Consider the following 23,579-nt stretch of genomic DNA (forward strand, 5'->3'; position numbering starts at 1 on the left):
GAGGTACAAAGAACACTCTGATAGGGCCTTAAGGTTGGTTGTTTTTGAGTTTTTTGTTTTTCTTTTTTGGTGATCCAGATTGAAATGAATAAAACAATGAATAAAATGGATGAAATTAATTGGACTTAAAGTCTTTTTGTTTCTTCCCTCCACTGAAAATATTTGGGAGTATGAAGGCATAGCCTTTAGATTGGTATCTTCTAGGTTTCTGTGCCATTGCAATTGTGGCTTATTTTCTCTTTTTCCCCTTTCCTCTGCTGGGTTTTACACAAGGGGACACGCTGTGTTTAGTTAGGCTCTTTCCTTTGCAGGGTTGGTGTTCTGAGGTCACTCTTTAATCACTGAGCTTTTTGAGTGGTGTGGCTGTGACGCGTGCACAGGGTATTTAATTGCTTTCTGAAATGCAGTTTTGTTTTGGTAGTGGTGTGTGTTCCTTCTTAGACACCTCCCTGGTGGCTAAGTGTTTTGCTAGGGGAATATCAAAGTGATTCTGTCCAGTATTCCATATGGAATAATATAATCTGTACTTGCTTCTAAGAGGTGAGAATGGAACTGAACAAGCTTAGGGAATAGAAGTTCAAATAAAGCTGTGGCAACTTGAATATGAATTTTCTTTTTGATTAAAAGCTTGGTCACTTAAAATCTGAAATTATCTTTGCTTTGAAGTAAGGTTTTTGTTTGTGATGTAACTAGGAAGCGTTATTCCAGCAGATGAATGTTATTATAACAGCTGTTTTTATTTTTTTTTTTGTAAATGAAAGGTAGAAAACCTTTTATTCTCACTGTGAAAAGCCAATTGCTGTATTATCAGTAAAAGCTTTAACTAAAGCATTAAAGGCCCTTGCTCGCTTAGTGAGAGCAGTATCAAATGAATTCCCTATACATAGATTTATAGGGTGATGTATCTTAGATGGAGTTATCTTTAAAACTTTGATTAATCTTGTGTTCTTTATAGTAGGTTAGTTCTGACATTTATTTTCCACATCAGGAGAAATACGGTATATTCAGTAAGTTTTTTTTATTAGGAGAAAAAAAATTTGCCAACTCTCTGTAAAAAGTTGAGCTGTATCCTTTAGAAGTAAGCATACGAATAAAAATAATTAATGAGAAATGCCTTAATTCTTAAATTCTGATGTTGGCAGGGCTTCTCTTTGTATTAAGAAGAGGTTGGGTAGGCTGGGACTGAGCTTGTTTTATTTTCACGATGTGGTATGTTACAGTTTTAGTTTAGTGTTATAGGATGCCAGAGGCAAATTAATTGCTGTTGTGGTGCAGAGGCATGTAGGAGTTTGAAGAGTTACGAAGTTTATGTTGTGCTGAACTGGAGTGATGAAGTACAGATAACAGGCCACAGCTGTGGCCGCAAATTAGGCCTCTCCAATGTGATGCTGAAAGTATTGCGTTATAATTGCTCCTCTAGGATCGCCATGTGGAAAGTTTGAATAAAAGCAGGTTCAAAATAGGGAAACTAGGAGCATGTGCTGTGGCATATGCTTGCTGGGGCTTTGCTGCTGCCAAAGTAAGGTGGCTGCTTTCCTAGCTGGGCTTGTGCTGAGGAGCTGGCTGCTCTTCTCGTGCTTCCACTGGTGTCTATGTGTCAATGTTTCCTTAGAGCTCTCAGAGCTCCTTCCTCAGCTGGCCAACATAGCTCTGGGGAGGTGTGGTCCCTATCCTCTCCCACACCACCCATGCGTGCGTTAGCCATGTTCCTTTTGTGAGATAGGTCAAAAGTCAGGAGTGTGTAGGGTTTTTTGGGAAGTGTCTGCCTATCCTCTAGACTTGCACAGCTGTAACTGACACTGATGGGAGCTGCTTCAGCCTGTGATGAGTGGTTTCCAAGATATAACCTGGCAAAAAGAGAGTCTCTCCTTTCTGCTCCCTGTTTTTATACTAGTTGGCTTGTCTGAACTGGCTAACAGGGAGTCAAAGGGGCAAAGTGGTACGGACAGCTCTGCAGTCTCATGTGCTGTAGAAACTTGCTGTGAATCTGCCTTGCATGAGTGATGGGTCAGAGCAGTGAGCATGAGGCAGAGTCAGGTCTTGAGGTGACTGCTTTATTTTAAAGGAACGCTTGCAAGCATTTTTACAGACAGCACTCAGAAAAAAGGAGCGGTATTCTCAGCTCTATGTAGGTTAATGATGCCACATCATTTTTATAAGAGCTAAGTGTTAGTAGATACAGGATTTGAGCAAAACTTCAGACTGCTGTTCACTGTGGAGTTATAATTATATTTTTTTTACATGGATATTGCTTGTATGTTTGTCTTCTAACTTTAGAAAGAGCAAGTTAACAGAGGTAGCCGACTCTGTGGATGGGAGATTTCATGACCTGTGCTTTCATGCATTTGTATGCATGTATTTAGCTGCATGTTTACCAGGTAATATACAATGTATTCTCACGAGATTCCTGAAAATACCTTTATAGAAGCATATTAAAACCACTGTAGACTGGATGAAAGCATCATAATACCTCGAAGATGGCCTCACTTAATTGGCAGATAACATTACTGCATTTTTCTAAGACTACATCTGGAGAGAGACTGAATTCAATCTTTTCCACGAGAGCTGTGAAACTTGTCAGAAGAAAAGTTCTTGTATTCTGAAGCTCATTTATGGGTGTGCTCAGTGGATGTGCACTGGAGTTAGAATCATAGAATCGTTCAGGTTGGAAAAGACCTTAATGGTCATTGAGTCCATCCACAACCCAAACATACTACCCTAACTCTAACGACCCTCCACATAGAATAGTTGCTTCAGGAAGGTGCGTAAGTTTTGATCCAGCTGAAGTACTGTGTATAGATCTTCAGAAATGCTGTCTAAATTAAACATTTAGATGGTTCCCTCCAAACTGTTACTGTTGTAGGATTTTAGTTTTACACTTAATTATGTTTTCCCGTATGAGGAAACACATAAGATTAAATATCTTCATTTTCTGTTGGTCTCCTCAGCATTTTTACATTGCTTCATGTAGTCAACCAGTGATGCCTTACTAGCAGAAATGCTCAAATACAAAACATAAACAAAAACCAACCACCTAACCAAATAAATCCCCCAGACAGATAAGCCTGTAATCCTGTTTTCTTGGGTTGATTGGCAGACAAGCCACTACTTAAGAATGTAGATGGTTCAAAAGCAAGAAGATGAACTGCAATGGACTAGTTGAAGTTGTCACAACTGTCCTGTGGTTGCCACTTCCTACAAATTTGTGTGAGTCATTAAATTCTCCATAAGCCTATAAAAACAAGAAACTGCTCTGGCCAAGCAAGGGTTGTAAATAAACTTCACTTCTCTCACAAACATCAACTGTGTTTAGCATGGGGACTGGAACCAAGAAGACTCTGAGTAATAAAAGGATGACACTTTGCAAGGTGCCCCCTCCTCAGGTGATCTTCATCAGTCAGTGCAGTTCTTTCTTAGCTTACAACATGACTGTCATTGTTTTTGAGCTGGGAGTTTCATGAATGCCCCATGAAAGAAGTGACACACTGCTGGAATGGGACTCCACTGAAAGGATGCCACCTCTTTTTGCATTGTGACTTTAATCTTGATTTGTATTCCAGCAGAACTCCGTGTTGGGGAAGGTGCTTGGAACACGAATCTTGCAATGTAAAGCACAGAGCCTCCATGATTTGAAGATTTTTGCATGCACAACTTGGAATCAGTCATCTCTGACCTTTTCAGGTGGCTGCTGCTGCTTTCTTGTTGGTACTGTAATATCTCTCAAAAGCATTTGGTATTTTAGTGAACTGATAGATGACCAACCAGTGTCTGCGTACAGCAGCACAAGCTATGGTGCATTTGGGATGTGGTGTGTTATTTTCTGCATTAGCCTATTTTTGTGACTTTCATACTGGAATTCCCATCTGGTCCCTGACAATTATAAATGCATGCTTTTTGAGAGAGGAAGAAAGATCGATGGCTATTCTAGCATTTGCTGTATAGGACATTCATGATAAATTGTTTTCTTCTGACTCCCCTATTCCAGATTACTTTCATAATCTTGAAAAGCAAAAAACATTAATGAATCAAAGTGGGTTAGGGAACAGGCATGTGGTTTTATTTTAATAAGGGATTAGGCTGAAATCTCACTGAGTGTACACTGCTCACCACTTGTTCTCTGGGACATATGAATTAGTCCCTTCACTACTGCTCTCGGTGTTACTCTTGTTCCTTATGCAAAATTTGTTCAAATTTAATATATAAAAAAATGCAAGCCTTTTGTGGCAATGGGAAGTTACCACTTCAGAGTACATTTGCTTGTTAGCTTTGTATCTGGCAGCAGGAAGGGGATTTTAAGTAAAGGCATAGTAAGCCTGCAACATAGAGAATAAGGTATAATTTTCATAGTTATCCCTTAAGTGCAAGGGACATCTTTTATCAAAGGGTTCAGGGTAAAAGGTGCTTTGAGAATTGTTTGTATAGGAAGAAAGGCTGCAGGAAATAGGTGTTTCTCCTTGCCTTCTCTCACTGGTATTGATTAGGAGATGGGATGGTGTGCCCAGAAAAGGGTCAGATTAGAGCCTGGTGAAAGAGGGAGAATTAAAAGTGGGATAATTCAATCTATGTAACCCATCCTCTTATCCCTACTGCCACTGTATCTATGCATACACTTACTCTTCGGCTTTTTTTATTCAAATTGCTGAAAAGAGGCTGCTAAATGAAAAAAAACAGCTTTCCTTTTGAACTTTTAACCTTTGTGAAAGCTCCAGTAATTGGCTTCTGCAGGACGTAGATTAGTTGATGTTTTAAAAAAAAAAAAAAAAATAGAAAAAAAAAAACCACGAAAAATGAAATACCAATACACACTTAAAAATTGCTGATGGATATCTTGTTTCTGTATCCTTCAAAAGCCTCAGAAGAAGGGTGAAGTGTCCCCTGGTGCATCTCAGCCTCTTGTAGTGTCAGGATGTGCTTGGGCTGAAGTTGGTTTAAAAAAAAAAAAAGCTTCATTGGAAGTGCTTGGTATGTATGAGTGTAATGTCTTTGAGAGAGGAGAAGAAAGCTTGAAGAATTGGTCATGTCAAGGGGAATAAAACACTGCCACAAGAGAAAACAGGCTGACAAAGGTAAGAGAGAGGGGTTGTACTGCCTCGACTGGAGTTGAGTGTTGTGCTTGGATTTTTTTCTGTGAATGATTGTCCTGTTTAATAATAAATAAATAAGCTGATGTTTCAGTGTTTCCCCACTGTTGTCCTTGTTAAAACGAACATGGTGAAACTCCTGACAGTTTCTACACTTTCTGAGAGTTGGTCATGTGAAAGTTTTATATACTAAAAGCAAGGGAAGCACTTTAAAGTCTAATCCCTGCTTACTCTACTGGGTTTTAAAGCTGTCATCACTTAGTTGTACAAAAGCAAAAATGGTGTCTTAAATACAATTGACTTTTTGCCTCTGATGACTTTTAATAGGCACATTGAAAATAAATAATTAAAAATCTAAGAGCAGATATAGGTTGACTCATGCTCTAGATGACATAGTATCTAAAATGTTTGAAAGCTGCTTTCAATTCCTTGCTTTTTCATCGCTATAAAAACACATTCTTTTCAAGCTTGGGGATGTCAGTTCAGAGGGATGCAGCCTGACAGCAGAGACCTGTGTCTACCTTCCCACATGTGAACTAACAGCTGTGATGTGCACATCAGCACACAGGTGGCTGTGCAAATGGAAAATGTGCTCAGCAGCGACCTGTAGTCCTTGGCCGATGCAAGAAACTGCATGGTTGAGCTTTCTTAACAGAAGGCAGCCATAGATGTCATAATTAAATTGGCTGGGGACATGTAAAACCTTGCCTTGCTGTTGTTTTGTTTTTGTTTTTTTTTAAATGTGATTCTTCCTTCTTAATAAGGTTGGCAATGAACTGGAATAGATAGTGGTGAATGTATGAAAGGAGCTGTTAAAACCAGGCAGCTCCTTCATTTGCCATCCATAGTTTAGTTTGATTAGCTAGAGTGCAAGAAGTCTTGGATGTTTTTCCCCATAGTCTCGCACTCAGAAAACTAGGATTCTTTGTAGCTGTGTCATTTTTCATCTTGCAGTCACGTTATGCCTTTTTAAAGCAAGAGGCCAGAGTTTCCTATCATGTTCCTGACTCTTAACATCTGTATTTCCACTTGAGCAATTAAATGGCTAAAAGCAAAAGGGGGTGTCACCAGCAGCCATGCATTAATCTCACTGTGTAAAACGACAGAAATTATTTTTGGCCAGTCAGAAGTAACTGACACGTCTTCCTGTCATGTGTAAGCGCTGAAAACAAGGCGGTTACCAGGAATGGCTGAACTGAAGAGCCAGATGACGGGTTATTTCTCAATTGAAGACACCTTGAGCTTTCAGAGCTCTAAAACCACAGCCAACGGTGTTTTGCAAAATCACTTAAACTAAATGGCGAAGGCCTGGAGAGAAGGAGGAGCGTGGTACAGAGATGAGCAGTAGTTGCTCACTGGGTTGTTTCAGGGTGTTTGCGTTTTGATTAGCTCTGAAGATGTTCATGTGTGTGCCTCTGGGACTCTTCAGGTGAGGAAAAACAGCTTTATATGTAAATAAAAATGGCAGTGAAACTTCAGGCTGGTTCTTCACAGCATGTTCTGTGTACTTCCTGAGTCTTTTTCTTCTCTGAATACAATAGTGATGCTTTTATTTTGCCTGGGAAATTAGTTTCCCTTGCTAGTTTGTTTTAAAGTAATTCTTAAAATATATTTGTCATTTTGGGCTGGTAATGAAAGTTCTAATGTGGCAGAGTGAGAGTTAGAAGGCACTGGCCAATAAATACAGCCACAAATGGTTTGCCCCTTTTTGTCCCAGCCCAAAGTCTGTTGCTGATGTTATTTTGAGCTGCCCTATCTGAAGGGTAACAGCAGCAATGTGCTCTAAAATGCAGAGAAGCACCGGTGGTTCCTGTTACACTGAAGACTCATCTTCAATTTTTACTTTTTTTTTTTTTTTTTTAACGTCAGTGTAGTATTCAAATTAATTATGGTAGCAAGAAATAGGGATGTAAACCAGTCTGTTCTCAGGACCTTGATGGCTGAGAAGGTTAAAATACAGAAAGAACTGGATGAATAGTCTGTCCAAGCATGTGAATAATAAGGCAGCTGCCTGTTCTGGGTAATCTGTCAGTCTGATTTAGGTACACACCCATGTAGCCTCTAAATGCCTCTCAACTTCTCTGAGGAAATGTGGTGCCCCATTTTAGGGTTGTAGGTTGGAGACACGGAGGGCCAAAGGGCATGTACATGGCCACACACAAAGCTTTTGAATAAAAGAAAATTAAACACAAGTGTTCTTGGTCCCAAGTTTAACATCACAGTCTTTGAAGCAGACTTTCTGTTCATTTTAACAGCGTAATTACCTATGTGTAGTATGGACTTTTTAATCAGTGCTGTGCGGAAAGGGATCTTGGTAGATAGGTCTGTTTGCAGGTTTGTTTTTCTTTTTTTTATTTAATATTTTTCTAAGGTATATCTTGCACTAGCTGCTAGTGAATTGCCAAGATTACATTCTCTCATGATATGAAGGTCGAACAACAATCTGTTTTTTTGTGTCTCAGGAGGTTTGTTTTGCAAATGTAAAAATAGGTTTTTCTCCCTAGTTTAAATGAGAGCATCAGATTTTGTCCTAGGCAATTATGCAACATGAACTTTGGATACCGCTTCGTTAGAATTCAAGTCAGACCTTCTACCTCATGTGGAGTTAATGTCATCGTTTCTTTCCATCCTAGCAGAAGTTAATGAGATAGTGGGCGAGACCAGCAAGGTAAGAGAGGAAAGCTGAAATCCATCTCATTCTTTACTGATGTAACACCCCAAGAAGAGAGCTTGTGAAAGTGTTGGGGCTGGTAGAAATCTGCTCTGGAGTTTGGAAAATGGCACATGTGAAAAAGAAACTTGTGAAGCATATTTTCCTTTACATTCCCATGTACGACACAATACTCTTGTACCTTCCTGATAAGGCCACACAAACTGTATGTTATAAAGAATATGACTTTGAGCCCTACGTGCTAGAGTAATCTTCCAAGCAGGATAGGTGGAGGTTGCATTTAACTCACCTCTGTAAAATCCAGTGTTGGGTATAGAGACCTGGAATATGAATGGGATTCAGCTGGCATTTGGAGATATAGAATCCATCCGCACAGAGGGACTTCTGATAGGCCACGTGAAGAGGCCTGCTAACACAGCACGAAGACTGCACGGATGTTAACTTGGAGCATCAACAAGCTGTAGGGAGGAATGGGTCAGGCCAATGACTTTTAGTAGAGATGGGCACTACTGCTTTCTGGAAGTGCTTATGCTGTCAATGTATGATTTGAATGTCACTTAATATAGCATAAAATGAGAGTGAGAGAATAAGTTCTGTGTTTAATATTTTCACTATTCTCCCAAGCCTGTAAAAGCTGTTTTAGTTTTCATAGCAGAGCAGAAGTGCTCTACCGAAGGGCAGAAAGAGGAATATGGTTCTGTTTTTAAAGCGATTTATAGATAAATTGCTTGAACGTTAGAAATCTACTGATGTTAAATTACTCCTGAAAGCAGATTAAAACTGTGAAGGAGAGGCTGTTTTGTGCTTTGTTTTAGTGTTGGCATTTTCACACAAAGGGCTTTTCAGCCAGGTGTTGGCCCTATAGGAAGTTCCAAATTGTGAATCTCAGTTGATGGTTTTATTTGAAAACACTACTAACTGTGTCAGGTTGAATTAGGCAGTGAACACTAAGTGAACAGTGATTTTTTTTTTTTTTTTTTTTTATTTCACTCCTCACCCTCAAGTGCAGTGGCAAAGTGTAATTTGGGAACATTAAGCAAGGATGATACAACAGTGGTTGTGTTCACAGGAGCCTTAATGAAGCATTGTTAGTTTACTTGTGAAAATTATGAACTCTGGCTATCAGCAGAGCACTAAATATGTACTTTGATTTTTATCCAAATACTTTAATCTTTTAATGTGTGTTAGAATTATAAAGGAGCTGATTGAGTTAATGAAACATACTGTAACGAGGTGGTAATTATAGCTTTACATTATTTTCTGTTACTAATTCACTAAAATGAATCTCAGCTGTATGCCCTGAACTCTGCACAAGTGAAATAAATCTGTTTTTAAGGCTAAGGGTGCTTCAATGACCATTTAAAACAGACAAGTTATTCTTGCTTTCCTTTCGTCTTTACACATACTTGATGATGGGCCTGCTGATGCTCGGGCAAGTGAGTGGGGAATGAATTCAGTGGGCTAACTTGGCTTTTGTTTTGTTGGATTAGTTGTTTTTTTTTTTTAGTAATTTGTCTCTCTCAGAACCAGTCTGTTGGCCAGGTGTCTGTGCTGGTACTGGAGAGCAGAGGCCAGACAGGGACACTGGGGTGATGGAGATGTACGTTCTGCTAGGGAGCTGAACCTTAAATGGCAGAAGCCCAAGTGTTTTGGAGTAAAAATATTTTAGCTTAGCAGAAAGCATACAGAGCATGACTCAGGCTGTTGCTGTTTATTATAATATTTTTGATGTGGGACAGTTGTGAGGATCCTTTTTTTTGCTATATAGTAAGTTAGTGACATGCACATTATACAGCAAAGGCATCGTGCCCTTTTGCCTGTGGCTGCCAGGCTCTCCCTATCCTGTGGCTGGCATTTCTAAGTTCATAGTTGGCAAAATATTTGGCAATAGTACTGGTGTGGAATCAAGAGAGTATTAATATATGAGGCACCCCGTTTGTTGTTATGATAATGTAAAACAGCATTGCACAGCAAGTGCCAGTTCATTTAGAATGAGTGTTTTGAAAGAAGCTGATTGAGTTGCAGCAGCAATCAGTGACAACTGATGGTCTAGTTCCCGAGAAGGAAACTTCCACGAGTCATTTTGCAGAATAATGTGGCTGGCATAGTTCAGTCCTCAGCGTGCAGATGGTGCTGGTTATGTTGTCTCTGCATGTTTATTGTGGGCTGATTAAGCACTCAATTTTTTCTTATTAGCCAGTTTGGATGCAGAGAGTGTTCTGCTCGTTCTTGACATTGTGATGCATGTTCCCAGAGAGGCTGGAGCAGGAGCTTCAACCAGAGCAAGCAGACAGGTTAAGACAGAGTAACACAGCTGTGCCATCCTCATTTTTTGATGGTGAGCATTAATTGGAGCCATCTGGGGAATCCTAGAGAATCTTTGTAGTTACAGTACTTAAGAAACAGCAGTCGGATACCTGACCACCTCTTCTTTTTCTTTTCGTAGTCTGGCATAATAACATAGATTCAGGGGGGCTTTAAGTTTATAAATGGGTTGTAATTTGGGTGTGAACTCATCACGTGTTCTGCTGTCCCCATGAGTAAGGAGCAACAGAAGTCTTCTCAACTGTTGTTGGAAATGACTTACGTCTTCATCTTTAGGATCTTAGTTCAGAGGGTGAGATCTTTTTTGAATGGGTGCTCTCAGATTGCTGACTGGGAAGAGTTACAGGAACTTGTTCTGGAGTTGTAACCAACCGTCATTTTTATTTTATTTAGAGAGCATGATTATGACATAGGAAGCAACCTGCTATAAAGTCTGCCATTTTGCTCATTGTATACACATCTAATTGCACAGAAAACAATGTTTGAACATGGATGGGCAGACTAAGGCTTCAGGATACCTCAGTGTCATTACATCAGTGTACTCCACAGAATCCTAGAATGGCTGAGGCTGGAAAGGACTAAAGGAAGTTGTCTTGTCCAACCTCTCTGCTTGAGTAGTGTCACCTGCTACTCATGAATTTGCAGTACACATGAGCGACTGCTAATCTGCTGTTAAAATCCCCAGACTTTCTGATATCAGATGCACGAATCTTCATGAACTGCCTTAAGCATGACAAGGCTCATCACCCCTGAAAATGGGTTGAGTGACAAAGTGTTCTTATGGCTGTTACCTTGTAGTCACATTAGTTCTGAATATCTGCTCATCACGCTTCCTAGCATCCCTTAAAATACCCATTGCACTCTGTTTAGATGCATCTGGATGAATCCCTTAGTTTTTATGGGTTGTGGCTGTGCTGACATTTCCATCTTTAGCATCTCTGTATTTCTATTTCCAAACAGGGTTTTCTAATATCCATTTAAATGTTAGATTAGTTTCAGCAACCACTCTTGATAGGAGATAGCCTCTTTAATACAATGTAGCTCAAGCTTTTTCACATGGTTTAGATACAAACGAGGCCTGTCTTAATTGTTTTGTTTTTTTTTTCTGGATGGCTATGACTGTGCTTTCCATGTGCAGTCTTCCTGTTTTGCAAAATGTCCTTCAGAGTGCAAGCACTGAGAAGTCCCCAGGTGAAAGGAGCAAAGTGTTATTTGCAAATGTGTGTTAATGGCAAAGGGCAAAGAGTCTTGCTGCAGGAATAGATGAAGGAACTGAAGTAGATGTAGGAAGTCACAAACAAGGTCAGATTTTTTTTTTTTTAAGTGTGTGTGTGTCTGACTGTTAGCTGTTTTGATGCACTTATTTCAGGAGATATGAGAGAAACAGTACTGGTAGGAACACCTTTGTAGATAGAGCTGCAAGACTGACAAGTGTGTTTGGTGGTTTTTTGCCACTTTGAAGAGTAGTGTCAGTGCCTGAAGCAAAAGTCTGGTGTCTTAAAACTTTTGTGTCCTTGTTAGACTCATAAATTATAACTAGTATTTTGTTTGCTGTTTCTTTTATTTCTGATGAGCATGCTGATGAGCACCTGGCTCTGTTTATTCACTGTGGACTATTAGTGTTTCTCTCTTTTCCACTCCTTTGTTTTTCTTTGCAGAACAATTTCTTCAGAAAAGTTATTGTTTATTTCACCTTTGATATCCTGTCTGTGTGCTGTCAGTTGACTTGGTTATTTCCTTTAGTATTCATGTGTCTCTGTCCTTTCTTCCTTTCTTTTTCCTTTTGACTACTAACTTCCTGACAATGACATTAGTTCCTTCTTATGTCACACGCATTGATAGGGTAAAAAAAAAAATCCTTTTTTTTTTCTCTTATTTTTATATTGCTTACTAATCTTGCTTCCAGCATGATTTAGAATTCTTCCCAACCTTGAGCTTACTTGTATCTGTTACCTCCTTTGGGAGACAGCCAGTCATCATGACCTTATTCACCCTCTGCTAAAATGAAGCAATAAAATGTTATTTTGACTGAAGATGCTCTTTTGTGTGCTCTTTCTTATTCCTTAATTTATCAAAATACCAGGAAAATTCCAAATACCACAGCCAAATGTTGTTAGTGCTAGAAAGGACTGTGATATTTTGTTATTTCTTTACTCTTAGCTGAATCCCATTCAAAATTGCTTTCCTTGATCATGGAACTTTTGATAAACTTTCTCTGTTCAACCTCTTTTTTTAATGTATTTTCAACCAACCTGTAATAAACATATTCAATTTGCTATTGTTAGACTCCTTTGGAATTTTTTTAGCTTAAACATTTCAAAGTCTACAAGAAATTGCACTTATATTGCTTTGTTTCACTTGTTAATTCTATAGTACTAATTCCTTTTTTTCCTTCACCCCTCAACTTTCATATTCCTGAAACCTTCCATTTTGTTCTTACAGACCTGTGGGAGCAACAACACTGAATGTAACTGAGGTTTCTTCTTCTCTCCATTGCTTGTATCTCTCAGGTTATGTGAGACTACCCTGGGAGACAGGACAAGAAAATTTGTATTTAGTTGGATTTTAGGAGAGATTTTTTTATTGTTGTTGCTTGTTTCAGTTTAGAAACATCTGGATTAATAGGCAAATGACAAGAAACAACCCGAAGCTAACCAGCAAACCCTGATAAACTATGAAAAGTTTAGGATTTCTGCCCTGATTCCATGTGCTGGGCAGATACTCAGCATCTTTTAAAAGTCAGAGTTTTTGTGTAGCTAAATGTAACATTATTAACCACCAGGTTGTAATTTTCCTTTTTTCTCCTATTGGTATAGTCTTTTGAATACTTGAGCGAATGGTTTGAGACTTTCCTCATCTCTAGGCTCAAGAGATTCAATGTTAACGTCCTTAATGTAGAGAGCATCTTTGGCTGGCTGGATGATATGTAAGCATTAAATAAATTACCATGGAAATTCAGATTCCTTCAGTAATTGCAACCAAATTTACAGTACTCTTTTTCTGGAATTAAATAATTAATAAAATAAAATAAAATTTAATTAAATTAAATAAAAGCGCCTTAGAAGGAACACGGTCTTCCAAGAAACAGAGAAATTCAAGTTAAGCAAGTAACAGTAGTTTTCTGGAATGCTTCAGTATGTGCTGTAGAAGCAAAATGCGACTTGTGTTCCAAGTACGTCCAGGCTGCTTTGTTTTCTTCCACCTTTTCTTTTCAAGCACACTTTAAAGCTTATTTTGCTCTACAGTTTTGAAAAGATTTCTTTGTTTGTTTATTCTTTTGAAAGTGTCAGCAGGGCCTCAAATACACAAACTGTTTCTTAAGGAGTAGAGCAGCAGTGCTGTGGGAAAGATAAAGTACCTGGAGTACAGTTGTGAAGAAAGGTTATGGGTATGTGAGAAACAGGCAGGTGATAAACACATGAATATTTACTATCGTTCCTGTGTGGATTTGAGCTTTCCTGCTTTTGTTTATTTCACATCCACGTTTCTAAGATCAACTCCAATACTAAATTTTCAGGTATTTATGAGAGGGAAAAATGTTGTGTTTAAACCTGGTAGATCCCAAGATCTTTTTTTTTTTGTAACAGTAAGAGGTGTTTCCTGAACTAATTATGTACTGTTGGTCAAGTGCTGCAAGTTAAGGATCAAAGAAATGTTCCCCTTAGGAAGGTGATGGGCAGTTATAAGAAAAAGAATTCTGTTGGGTGGCATTAGGCCTTCCTGCAGCATCAGTGGGTCTGCTGGGCATTTGTGATTGCTGTCTATTTTGAGGTGGGTTACACCGAGTCTATAACAAAGAGAAGGCAGCATGAAAGTCCCTAAATGTCCACTAAGTCTACATCCAACCCCTGGCTCCTGCTCCTTGTTTTCCATCCTTGCAGAGATGACAGAACACATTTACAGCTCCTTATGCGTGGCTGCTCGATCACACAGTCGAACTCCAAAAATTACTGTACTGGGGATGTTAACTGAGCGTTGGATTACCTTTCTAAAATGGTTAATTGGATGCAGTTCCTGAGGGACCTTTCAGCAGAGCTTGCCACCTGGTTCCCTCTGGCCACATTGCTGGAGGAGGCCTCTGAGGGTTATGATGTATGATGACAGTTATGTGTGAGCACCAGGCCTATGGGCAGTGGGTTTGCTCTTGACTGGGCAGGATTTGGGCCACGGCTGGCAGGAGGGCCTGCCCACGGGGAGCATAGACTTGTGCCAGCCTCAGGTCGTTCCCACATATACTTCCTTTTTTTTTTTTTTTTTTTTTTTTTAATGCATTCTTCTGCTTGTTCCTAAGTCATCAACTTTGCTAATTCTGCTGTTTGTGACCTGGCTCTGTGTTTCTGTAAAAGAAGAAATGAGCTGTTGTGGGCCGCTGTTTTCATATATAACTAAAACTTCCAGTCACGTAACTCCTCGTAGCCTTCATTTCTCCTCTTGTCTATAGGATTAAGAATGCAGTTTATTTCTTCAGAAACATATTCTGATAGCTGTAAGTACAGAGCACTTTGAGAACCTTGTATGTTAAGTGGCAGGGTGATTGTAAAACAAGTTTAAAACAAAACATGTTCTATTGAGAAAGCTATTTCATACTCCTGTTTTCACATGAGTGTGACATAGGTAGAAGGGGAAAAGTAAATATATTGTATTAATATATGTACTGAATTTATTCCTCAGAGCCAGTTAGGTAAACTGGGAGTTTGATGCATTTTTGCTGATGCATTTTTGTAGTAAATTTAACACATCTTGATTTCCAGCTTGAGTGTTTAGTACTCTTAGACTGCAGAGTGTGGTTGAGATGCAGAAGTATGCTGTGTGTGGTAATAAGAGTACTTGCAGAATTTGCACTTTAACGGGGTAATCCGTCATGGTTCTGAAAACTGTACTGATGTTAGAAGGTATACTTCTGGTGCTTTTGGTCGCATAGGTTTTTTGTTCTGTTTACCTTCAGATTTAAAATAGCATGCTGTGTTACAGCTGCACGCATGTATATGCGTGAACAAATTATGGGAGCCTTACTTTCCCTCCCCTCCTTCATTTATACACTCGTGCACTCACATGCATTGTGTTGCCTTTAGATTCGAAGTTGAAAATAAATGTAGAAATAAGTGAAGTTGTTCTTACGTATCAGTGCTTCTGGGGAAAAAAAAAAGAAAAAAGAATTGTTCTTGATTAAAGTCTGTAACAGGACCCTTCAGAGAGGTCCTTATCCTTTTTGCTACTTGACTGGTACTGACATAACAAAAAGCAGTTGACCCTACTTCTAGTTCTTCATTTGCATCGTGTGAAATGCTTCCAATTTGGTAAGCAATTCTCACTAGGGACTATACTTTTCCTTCTGCATTAGCAGTGTCTAACACAATGTATCAGTGGAAGAAGTAGTTGGTAATTTAGTATTTTCAGCAGAGCGTAGAATTTTCTTTGCGGTTGTTAATTTGTGATGAAGACCTATTTTGATTAACAGTATAGAATTCTGGTATTGCCACGTAGGTAGACCAAACCCAGGTCCTGTACTGGATTCATAAGATTAAAATGTAGAGAAAACATCTGGGCCCTCTTGACTGGTCTGCTAAGAAACAGAAAGAAAAGTTTGTAGTGAATATAAAATATTTTCACCATTCAGCCCACACTGATGCTTATGAGTTGCCCTTCTTCTAGTGGGACAAATTGAACTACATCCATTTATATTGGTTAAAGACTTGTCACGTTGCTTTGTCTTTTGTAACTGTATAAGAATGCATATATTATAATTATGTAGGAGATCTTCAGTGCTAGCCTGCAGTAAAGACTAGACACATTGAAATTGTCTTTTGAATGTTGTGAGAGAATTCAGTTGTGCCATGCTTTGGAATGCAAATACTCATTTTCCATAGCTGAATGTGATTAGCTTCCAACCCACTTTCCTTGACTGTTCTTTCTTAAACCATTTGTCTCTTTTCTGTGTGACTTGTTAAGATGAACCACAACTCACTAAGGGAAAATGAAGGCTAATGCCTGCGTTTGTGTGTAAGAATGGAAGTTTTCTGCAAATTTATTGCTGTGTAATGTCATTTTGCTTTCACGCTCATGGCAAGTAGTTGTGACTCAAAGCATTTTCTCCAGCATTCATGGTGAGCTTTTTGGTTTGCTAGCATCCCAGAGGACAGGTGTCCCTCATGCTGGGGAATCCTGTGCTTTTGTGAGTACCAGGCAGCCAGTGTGGCTTGAGCTTTGCTGGCACTTTCATACCAAAACATTACCAGACTGAAACTACTGAGGACTGTTCTGCTGTGGTGGTGGGAAATGCTATCACTATAAGCGTGTCAGCAGAAAGGCACAAGAGTCTCAGTTTCATTTTACTCTCAAGGTGGATTAACAGCTCGCTGCTCCTCCCAGCCAAGTTGTGCCACCTCTGGGAAGCTACTTTAAAACATGCCAAAAGCAGACAACTGCATTTTTTTTTCTTTTTTTTTTTTTTTGCTGATGAGCTAAGTTAGTGTACTGCACAGAAAGAGAAACACTCATGGGAGATGCAAACAGTAAGAATGAAAGATGTTAGCTAATGGGGTGAGCTAATGGGGCTTTGTACCACTTGGGCTCTGATAAGGAAGATGCATCTGACAGTATGACTGTTCTTGCAAGCTAATCACTTGCTTTAATTGTGTTTAATCCTGGTCCCTGGGATATCTATCAAGAGTTTCTGTGCATGTACCAGTGCAGACAGTATTACTTCATTTCTTAATCATGTTTGTTTTTTTTTTTTTTTTGCCTTTTGAGGCATTACCTGCAATGCAGTCTTATTTATAGTCCTGTCTGTTGTCTTATTTACTGCCTTCCACTTTGTTTTGTGATGATGTGTGATGTTGTCAGCATCAGAATTGCCACTTTTGGAAATAAATTCCTGGTGTTAAAGTTCATACGTAGTTTTTTTGTTTTTTTGGTTTTTTTTTGTTTTTTTTAGTGTGTATTGAGAACCCTATGTAGAATGCAGCAGGGTTGGAAGTTGTGGAGGGCTGATCGTTTTCAGAATGGAGATGAAGACACACATGGGTGGAGCCATGTGCATGAAGGATAGGCTAGCTTCCACTTACAGATAGTAGAAGATGAGGTTACAAAACTTCTCGATAAAGGGATGGTTTCATGGTTTTGCTCAGGCTGACTGAGTTCATGCTCTGCTGCAGATGGAGAGAGCTCTATTGATAGGCTGGGTTGAGTTGAAGCAGTAGCAAAAGGTGGTCAGAGACTTTTTTTCCCAGTACATGCTTGCAGCTCTTGGATGTCTGGTATGTTCTGACAACTCATCTCTTGCCTTAGCTCTTTCAAGGGGTGTATGTGAGAGCACGTGGTGCATTCATTAACCACTTCCTTCTTTTTCTGCTCAGAAGAAGAGCTGCACCTCTGGGGATGTCTGCAGCTGCTTTTGCTATGCTCTGTGCAGTTGTGTTCTGCTAGTTCTCAGCAAAAGGCATGGGAAACACCATAGTCTGAGATTTAGACTCCGTGTAAGGGGTTGGTACAGCAGGCAGTACGTGCATGAGTTTCTGTGCCTGAGAACTGCAGAGCTTTGCTACTTCGGTGGCTGTCCTGCTGCTGCTGAGCTGGGAGAGGAGTGAGGAAGAAGGAGCGACCTCCAGGAAGTACTGCACTGCTTTGCAAGTTGTATGTTGTTATTGCAAGGCTGTAAACTTCAAGGAGCTTTATGCTCCTTAGGGACAGAACTTAAATTCTGCAAGCCTAAGGATTTGGCTCTTCCTCTTTCCTTTCCTTCCCCAAAATTCACAGCCTGTGCTGTCTGATTTGCAGTTCTGTTGATACTCGTGCTCTTGCAGAACCATAATGTGTTATGTAGCTGTCTGGTGATGTTGTTGCTAATGCATACCATATCCTTGTGCATTCTTCTAAGATGTACCACAAAGCAGTATCTTTGACTCAGGCGAGGATGTGTGTATGTATGTATATGTGGAAACTGCTGCGTTCTGCCTTCTTCCTGACATCCTGGTTGCTATAGTGCAGTGATCTATTTGTGAACACATAGAAGATCATTGCTATAGTTAAAAGAAACAGTGTTTCCTGGCCATGACTTCCTGGGCAATCTTTTCTTCTGGAGTGCAAGCTGCAAGTGATGCCATCACGTTCCCAGGGACCTGAGCAGTGATACCGTAATAACAGCTTCTTCTAGTTTGTTGCTTTTCTCTACCAGCGTATTCGATAATATTTAAAAATAGTTTCTCTAAATCTAATGCTTGCCTGTTATTCACTGTACATTTCTGTGCTTCAGCCATCTTTCGAACAGATTAGCTGTGCAGTGTGTCGTGGCATTGTGTCCTGTGCTTGCTTTTGTAATATGTGCAGTTCTTGTGCTCCTGCATATGCACATATACAGATGCACCTGCCCAGCCAGGGAAAACGTAGGAAATAAAGCAGCATTAGTGGAGTTCTGTCTGAACTGCTGTATTTTTATTTTTTTTTTTCCCCCTTCTCCCTGCAGGTGTGAATGAGAGAGTCTCTCTGCAGTATTTAGTGTCCAGTTGTGCTGGCTCCGAAGAACAGCAGCATCGCAATGCCCCCTCCTGCTGATATAGTGAAGGTGGCAATCGAATGGCCGGGTGCCTTCCCCAAGTTGATGGAAATCGATCAAGTAAGTGCCTGTGTGTGTCTGCTCCTATGGACCTAGAGAGAGAATGTGTACATATATATGTGTCTCTGTGTGTGTGTCTGTCTCTGCATCTGTTTACTTAGATGCACACGTTTCTGTGAGTCCATATGCAGTATAAGGTGTTTTTAGTAGAAGGGGTGTAACCCTCTTCCTCTGTAACTGCTTAATTTTGTATGTGTTCTGCTATGTTTTTAATTTGCTTTTTCTTTTTAAACAGCTGCTAAACTGAGGCATTTACTCCCAACGTCAACCCACTTTAACACTTTTGTGCCTTAATTTTGTTCAACTGTAAAATTGTGGTAATGTTGTTACCTCCTGGCAGAAAGTCTTTGCGAATTTTTACAGTCGGTGCTTTGCATTTATAGTGTGATCATGCTGAATGGCTGCAGCAAGTGCAGATTTTGGAACTTGAGCAGTGGCACATTCTGAGCAGGGGAGTCTTTGTGGGCATCTCATGGGTTGTCCTGTTCCCCTGGTTGTTTCTGTTGCAGTGGCTGCATGAACGGAATTGATTTGAGGCAAGGTACAGAAATGAATGAATTCAAATTTATGAATTAAGCTCTGTAGGTTTTTTGGGGGGGCAGGGGGTGACAGATTAAGTTATACAAATGCTATACTTTGCTCTGGACTTCCTAAAGATTGGTTGTTTTTTTTTTTTTTATGGTACACGCATTCACATTTATGAATTAAACTATAGGTTATTTGTAGTGGTGGGAGACTGATTAAGTTATACAAGTGCTGTATGTTGTTCTGGACTTCTCTGAGATTATTCTTTTGCAGCATATGCATTAATATTAAAAGCAATGTCTTTAATATTTAACAGCTTCCCCATAATGTACTGAAAACCGACATCATGCTACCTGTTTAAAATAATTATTTCTGTAAATAGTATTCAGAGCGAAGGAAAGCTTGCAAGCCTTTAATAATGTGCTTATAACATAAAGTATCTAGAGGCTGAGAACATTATGAAACTCTATTAAGGAGCAAATCTGAATTTGTGCTGAAAATGTTTTACTGAAATAGAATCTTATTTTCTTTGTGCAGTGCAATCAGTTTCACTTCTAGTTAACCCCACAGTGGTGTGTGCCTACTATTTAGCACTTTGTACCTTATTTTCCAGACCTGCCATGCTTCTACATCTTCACTTGCTGAAATTTTTTAGTAAGCATATCTGTGTAGATACAAATCCTTCGCCTTCTGGCGTGAAGATTGTTTGACTTTTTTTTTTCTTCTTACATAACAAATGGCAGACACTGTGCATGTTATTCCAGAGGAAGATGCTTGTTAGTCATGATGAACATCAGCTCATTGCTACCGAGTACACTGGGGATGAAGATCAAGTATTTTTCAGGCTTCTTTCAAGCACCAACAAAATAATACCAAAATTATTGTTTTTAATTTACAAAAGGGCTTAAAATAACTCTACAGCCACGATACATGCTTTATCTAAATTATTAGCTTTCTGTTCTGGAACTTTGTTTTAACTTCACTGTATAAGAATTAGAGAGAACAAGAAGGATGAATGCTGGCTTACATGGAGTAGCAGTCAGCTTCCCCATGCCACTTTTTGGGGAGGGGAAGGAGGAAAATGAGGCTGATGGAGGAAAGGCTAACAGTGGCCTTACTATTAATGCAGTGACAAGAGGGGTAATGAAAGCTAAGGGGCTCGTCTCTTTTCTTCCTGACATGGAAAATGCAGACTTAGTGACAAGAAATGAAGATGGGAGAGTTGTATCACTTTCCCATGTGCATAAACACAAACCTGCATGTTTACCTTTGTTGAGGATGGGAGAAAAGTGGATGTGAACCTTAAAAACACGTAGAGCGTGGCATATTCCTAATCACGGCTCTACTTTTGCTTCACTTAGTGCTAATTTTTTCCTGATCTGTTTCCCTTAAAATGTGTATTCAGTTGAAGAGTTTGTCTGAGATATAAATCAATTGCTCCACAGAATTGTAAGCAGTCAAAAGGAAAAGGAAGGCAGAAAAGTGAAGCGACTGGGCCATTATTGACCAAGCACTGCAACCAGAGTATGTTGCTTATCTCCTAGTTGGGATCTGCACCATGTGGCACAATTCAGAAACCACCCAAAATTTTATCTTCCTTACCTTTATCCTTCCCCTCTGATCCTTTACCAGAAAGAAAGTGAGCATTTAAAAGAACAGCACTAGATTACTAGCTCCAAGAACAACAGAAAAATAATGCACTGTAGCATACTACAAGTTTTTCATCTTTCTGGGTACTGAAACTGTTCCAAATATAGAAGTAAAAATACCAAGGAAAACTTGTATTTTTTTAAGTTGCTTGTTGGATATTCTTGGAAGCATTTATAACTCAGCTGTGCAGTATCCCTGTTCACCTACTGTGTATATGAATGTTTTGCTTAGCAATGAAGAGAGTAAGATACTTTCAAAATAGGAGATTTTACTGTAAAAACCATAGTAATTCAATAGTATGTTGGAAGTTGTTGGGCCTAAAAAGAGCTCATGAGTACTTTATTTCCACCAAATGAACTTTGTTGAATACCTCCCCTTCAAGTGCATGATTTCTGATGACATGAATTTGGAGTCACGGAGCTTTTCCAGTTGACGCTTTGTGCTTTATTTCTGTAGGATTGTTGGCCTGAGTTCATCAACAATATTTTTAATTTTAAGCAGACAGAATTAGTCTCACTTGGGAAGGGAAGCTCTTTGCCTGCACAACATATAATTAAGTGCTTTCCTTAACCAGCCTCTGTGCCTAACCTTTCTTCTCATTCATTGAAATATACTATTTGATGTCAGGGCTTTGAAACTGCTTGCTTTCTGGAAAGTTGCTTTAAATAAGAGGGGAAAAATGCACATTACTTGCATCCCCCTCTCATTAGAAGGGGTCTCATTAAGTCACACTAAACCTAGCAGCTGGCAGTTGCTTGTATGTGTTAAAGCTCCCTTGAAAGCATGAGCAAACTAGTGTACTTTTCTGCTGTCTCTTTGAGAGACAGATTTCAGTGATTTCTGTCGCTCTCTTTCAGAATGTTTTGATTTTGTCATTTGGGTTTCTTCCTATTCCCAACATATCCTCAATTAAAAAACTTGGAAAAACTGTATAGAGACTTGTGCTCCTCTGAAGTGTTACCCAAATATCTGTCTTGTGGCAGTTAGTACTGTTGTGAAAGTTCATTTTCAATGAAGATGTCTGATTATGATTTATGGATATAGGGATGATCTACTTTCTAGCTCTTCCTGTTATGTAAGCAGAGGAAATGGATTGATGTCAGATTTTGCATTGGGATCTTTGCGAGTGATTTTTGGGGATGCAGTGTGGGGAAGAAAGGAGCGTGTAGGTGCTAATTGCCTGTTACCTTCATCTCCCGATCTTCTGCTTTATTAATCTCAATTAAATCTGGAAGAATATAAGAGTGTGGGGCCACGCAGGGTCAGTACAGGTTAACTGGGATGTTGAACAACGTTCTCCAGTTTGTTACAGAGAGAGCCATTTCGTAATATGTTATTTCTTGCGTTCATATGCACATTAATGTGCTTGAATTCGTGTCCACTGTATATATAATGATCCTCAACAACCTTTTTTTAGTGCTTAAATTATTTTTTATAAAGCCAGTGCTAGTTATGGATAATGTGGATATTCCGGTCTTCACAGTATGAATTCACAGCTCCTCTCTTTCTTATGCTGAGGAGGCAACATCCAGAAGAGGCACCAGGTGGATATTTGAGGTTAATAGCAGGTTTTGCCTATCCACTCATGTTTGTGTGTTAATGTTGTGTACTAAAACCAGAGTTTCTTGAAACTCTGTTGGTGACCTTCCTGACCCCTGGAGGTAAACACTGATCCCACGTAAGGAAACAGTTCATAATTAAACTTAGCTGTGCAGTCTCTTCCTCCAAGTTTACTTTTATCTACCAGATCATTAAATTTAGATAGAATTATCAGATGTGAATCTATCAAATTAGCTAAAAAAAAAAAAGCCCCAAACACCACAAATCAAAATCAAAACAAAAAACACAGCTGCGTTTTCCTTTTCAAAGCACAATCTTGACCTAGTAGGCGAAATTAACAGGAGTGCTATCAAATGACAGCGTCTTGTTAAAACACTGCAGTGCATCACATAGGGGGTAACTGTGGGCTGCTTTACGTTAATGCTCTTTCTAAGGTTTAGATTGAATCCTCAAACTTTGTTTAAGAATGTCTTTCAAGTTACTGTTGTCTCTTTCTTCTGCCAGTATATAAGGGCCATTTCAATTATTGTTTTTTTTTTTTTCTTCAGAGAAGTCATTGCACTTCACTGCATATTGAAAGGAAACCAAAGAAATTTTTGAAAGGGACTTTTCAAGTAGTTTTGGATTTCAGACCTCAATCTGGACCCTTGGGGTACGGTAATTGATTTAGCTCAGTGTTTCACAGACTGTGTGAGGAGACACAGTTCAAAAGCAGTTGTGAAATGCTTAATTAGAGAAAGGAAAGTGGCACTTCACTTCTGCAGTGTGTGTGGACTAAGAATAGCTGTAGTTCCTGCGAGTGCTGTCACCAGTATTAGAAGTATAGCAGTACAATCCTAGCAGCACAAGCATCAGAATTGCTCAGGTGATGAAGGAGGAAGGAATGTTGAGGTCTGCTTATACCAGAGGCTGTACCCTGAAGCATTGCTCCCTACCTTTAGTGATGGCTCCACACATCATCTCTCTTAAAATCAAGGCAAAGCAGGTCGTGGTTAATTTTTTAGAGTGAGACTTCGTATACTTTTACAAGTTTGGGGAAAGGGAGAAGCATCATCTCTCTCTTCCTTTACCCTTAAAAATGAGAAATAAACCAATGGATGAGCCAAAAGATTGCTGACTTTTCCAAACAAATGAAAAAACCCACTTGACTAACTTA

General features: G+C 39.4%; 1 protein-coding gene across 9 annotated transcripts in view; it reads left to right on the forward strand.

Annotated features, from left to right (window-relative positions):
- The window catches only part of ELMO1 (engulfment and cell motility 1), a 291,425-nt gene that overhangs the window by 27,619 nt on the left and 240,227 nt on the right, over nucleotides 1–23,579 (forward strand). For 4 of the 9 annotated variants that reach the window (XM_085226590.1, XM_085226589.1, XM_085226588.1 and 1 more), the window contains exon 3: nucleotides 18,539–18,688. In XM_085226590.1, coding sequence (XP_085082716.1) covers nucleotides 18,611–18,688 — 78 coding nt within the window. In that variant the 5' untranslated portion in view covers nucleotides 18,539–18,610. Of the gene's footprint in view, nucleotides 1–17,415; nucleotides 17,710–18,061; nucleotides 18,210–18,538; nucleotides 18,689–23,579 lie in introns of those variants that run through there. The other 5 variants (XM_085226591.1, XM_085226595.1, XM_085226594.1 and 2 more) reach the window with 5 other exon arrangements.

Source organism: Meleagris gallopavo, chromosome 6, assembly GCF_905368555.1.
Source record: "Meleagris gallopavo chromosome 6, MGAL_WU_HG_1.1, whole genome shotgun sequence".
Lineage (NCBI taxonomy): Eukaryota > Metazoa > Chordata > Aves > Galliformes > Phasianidae > Meleagris > Meleagris gallopavo.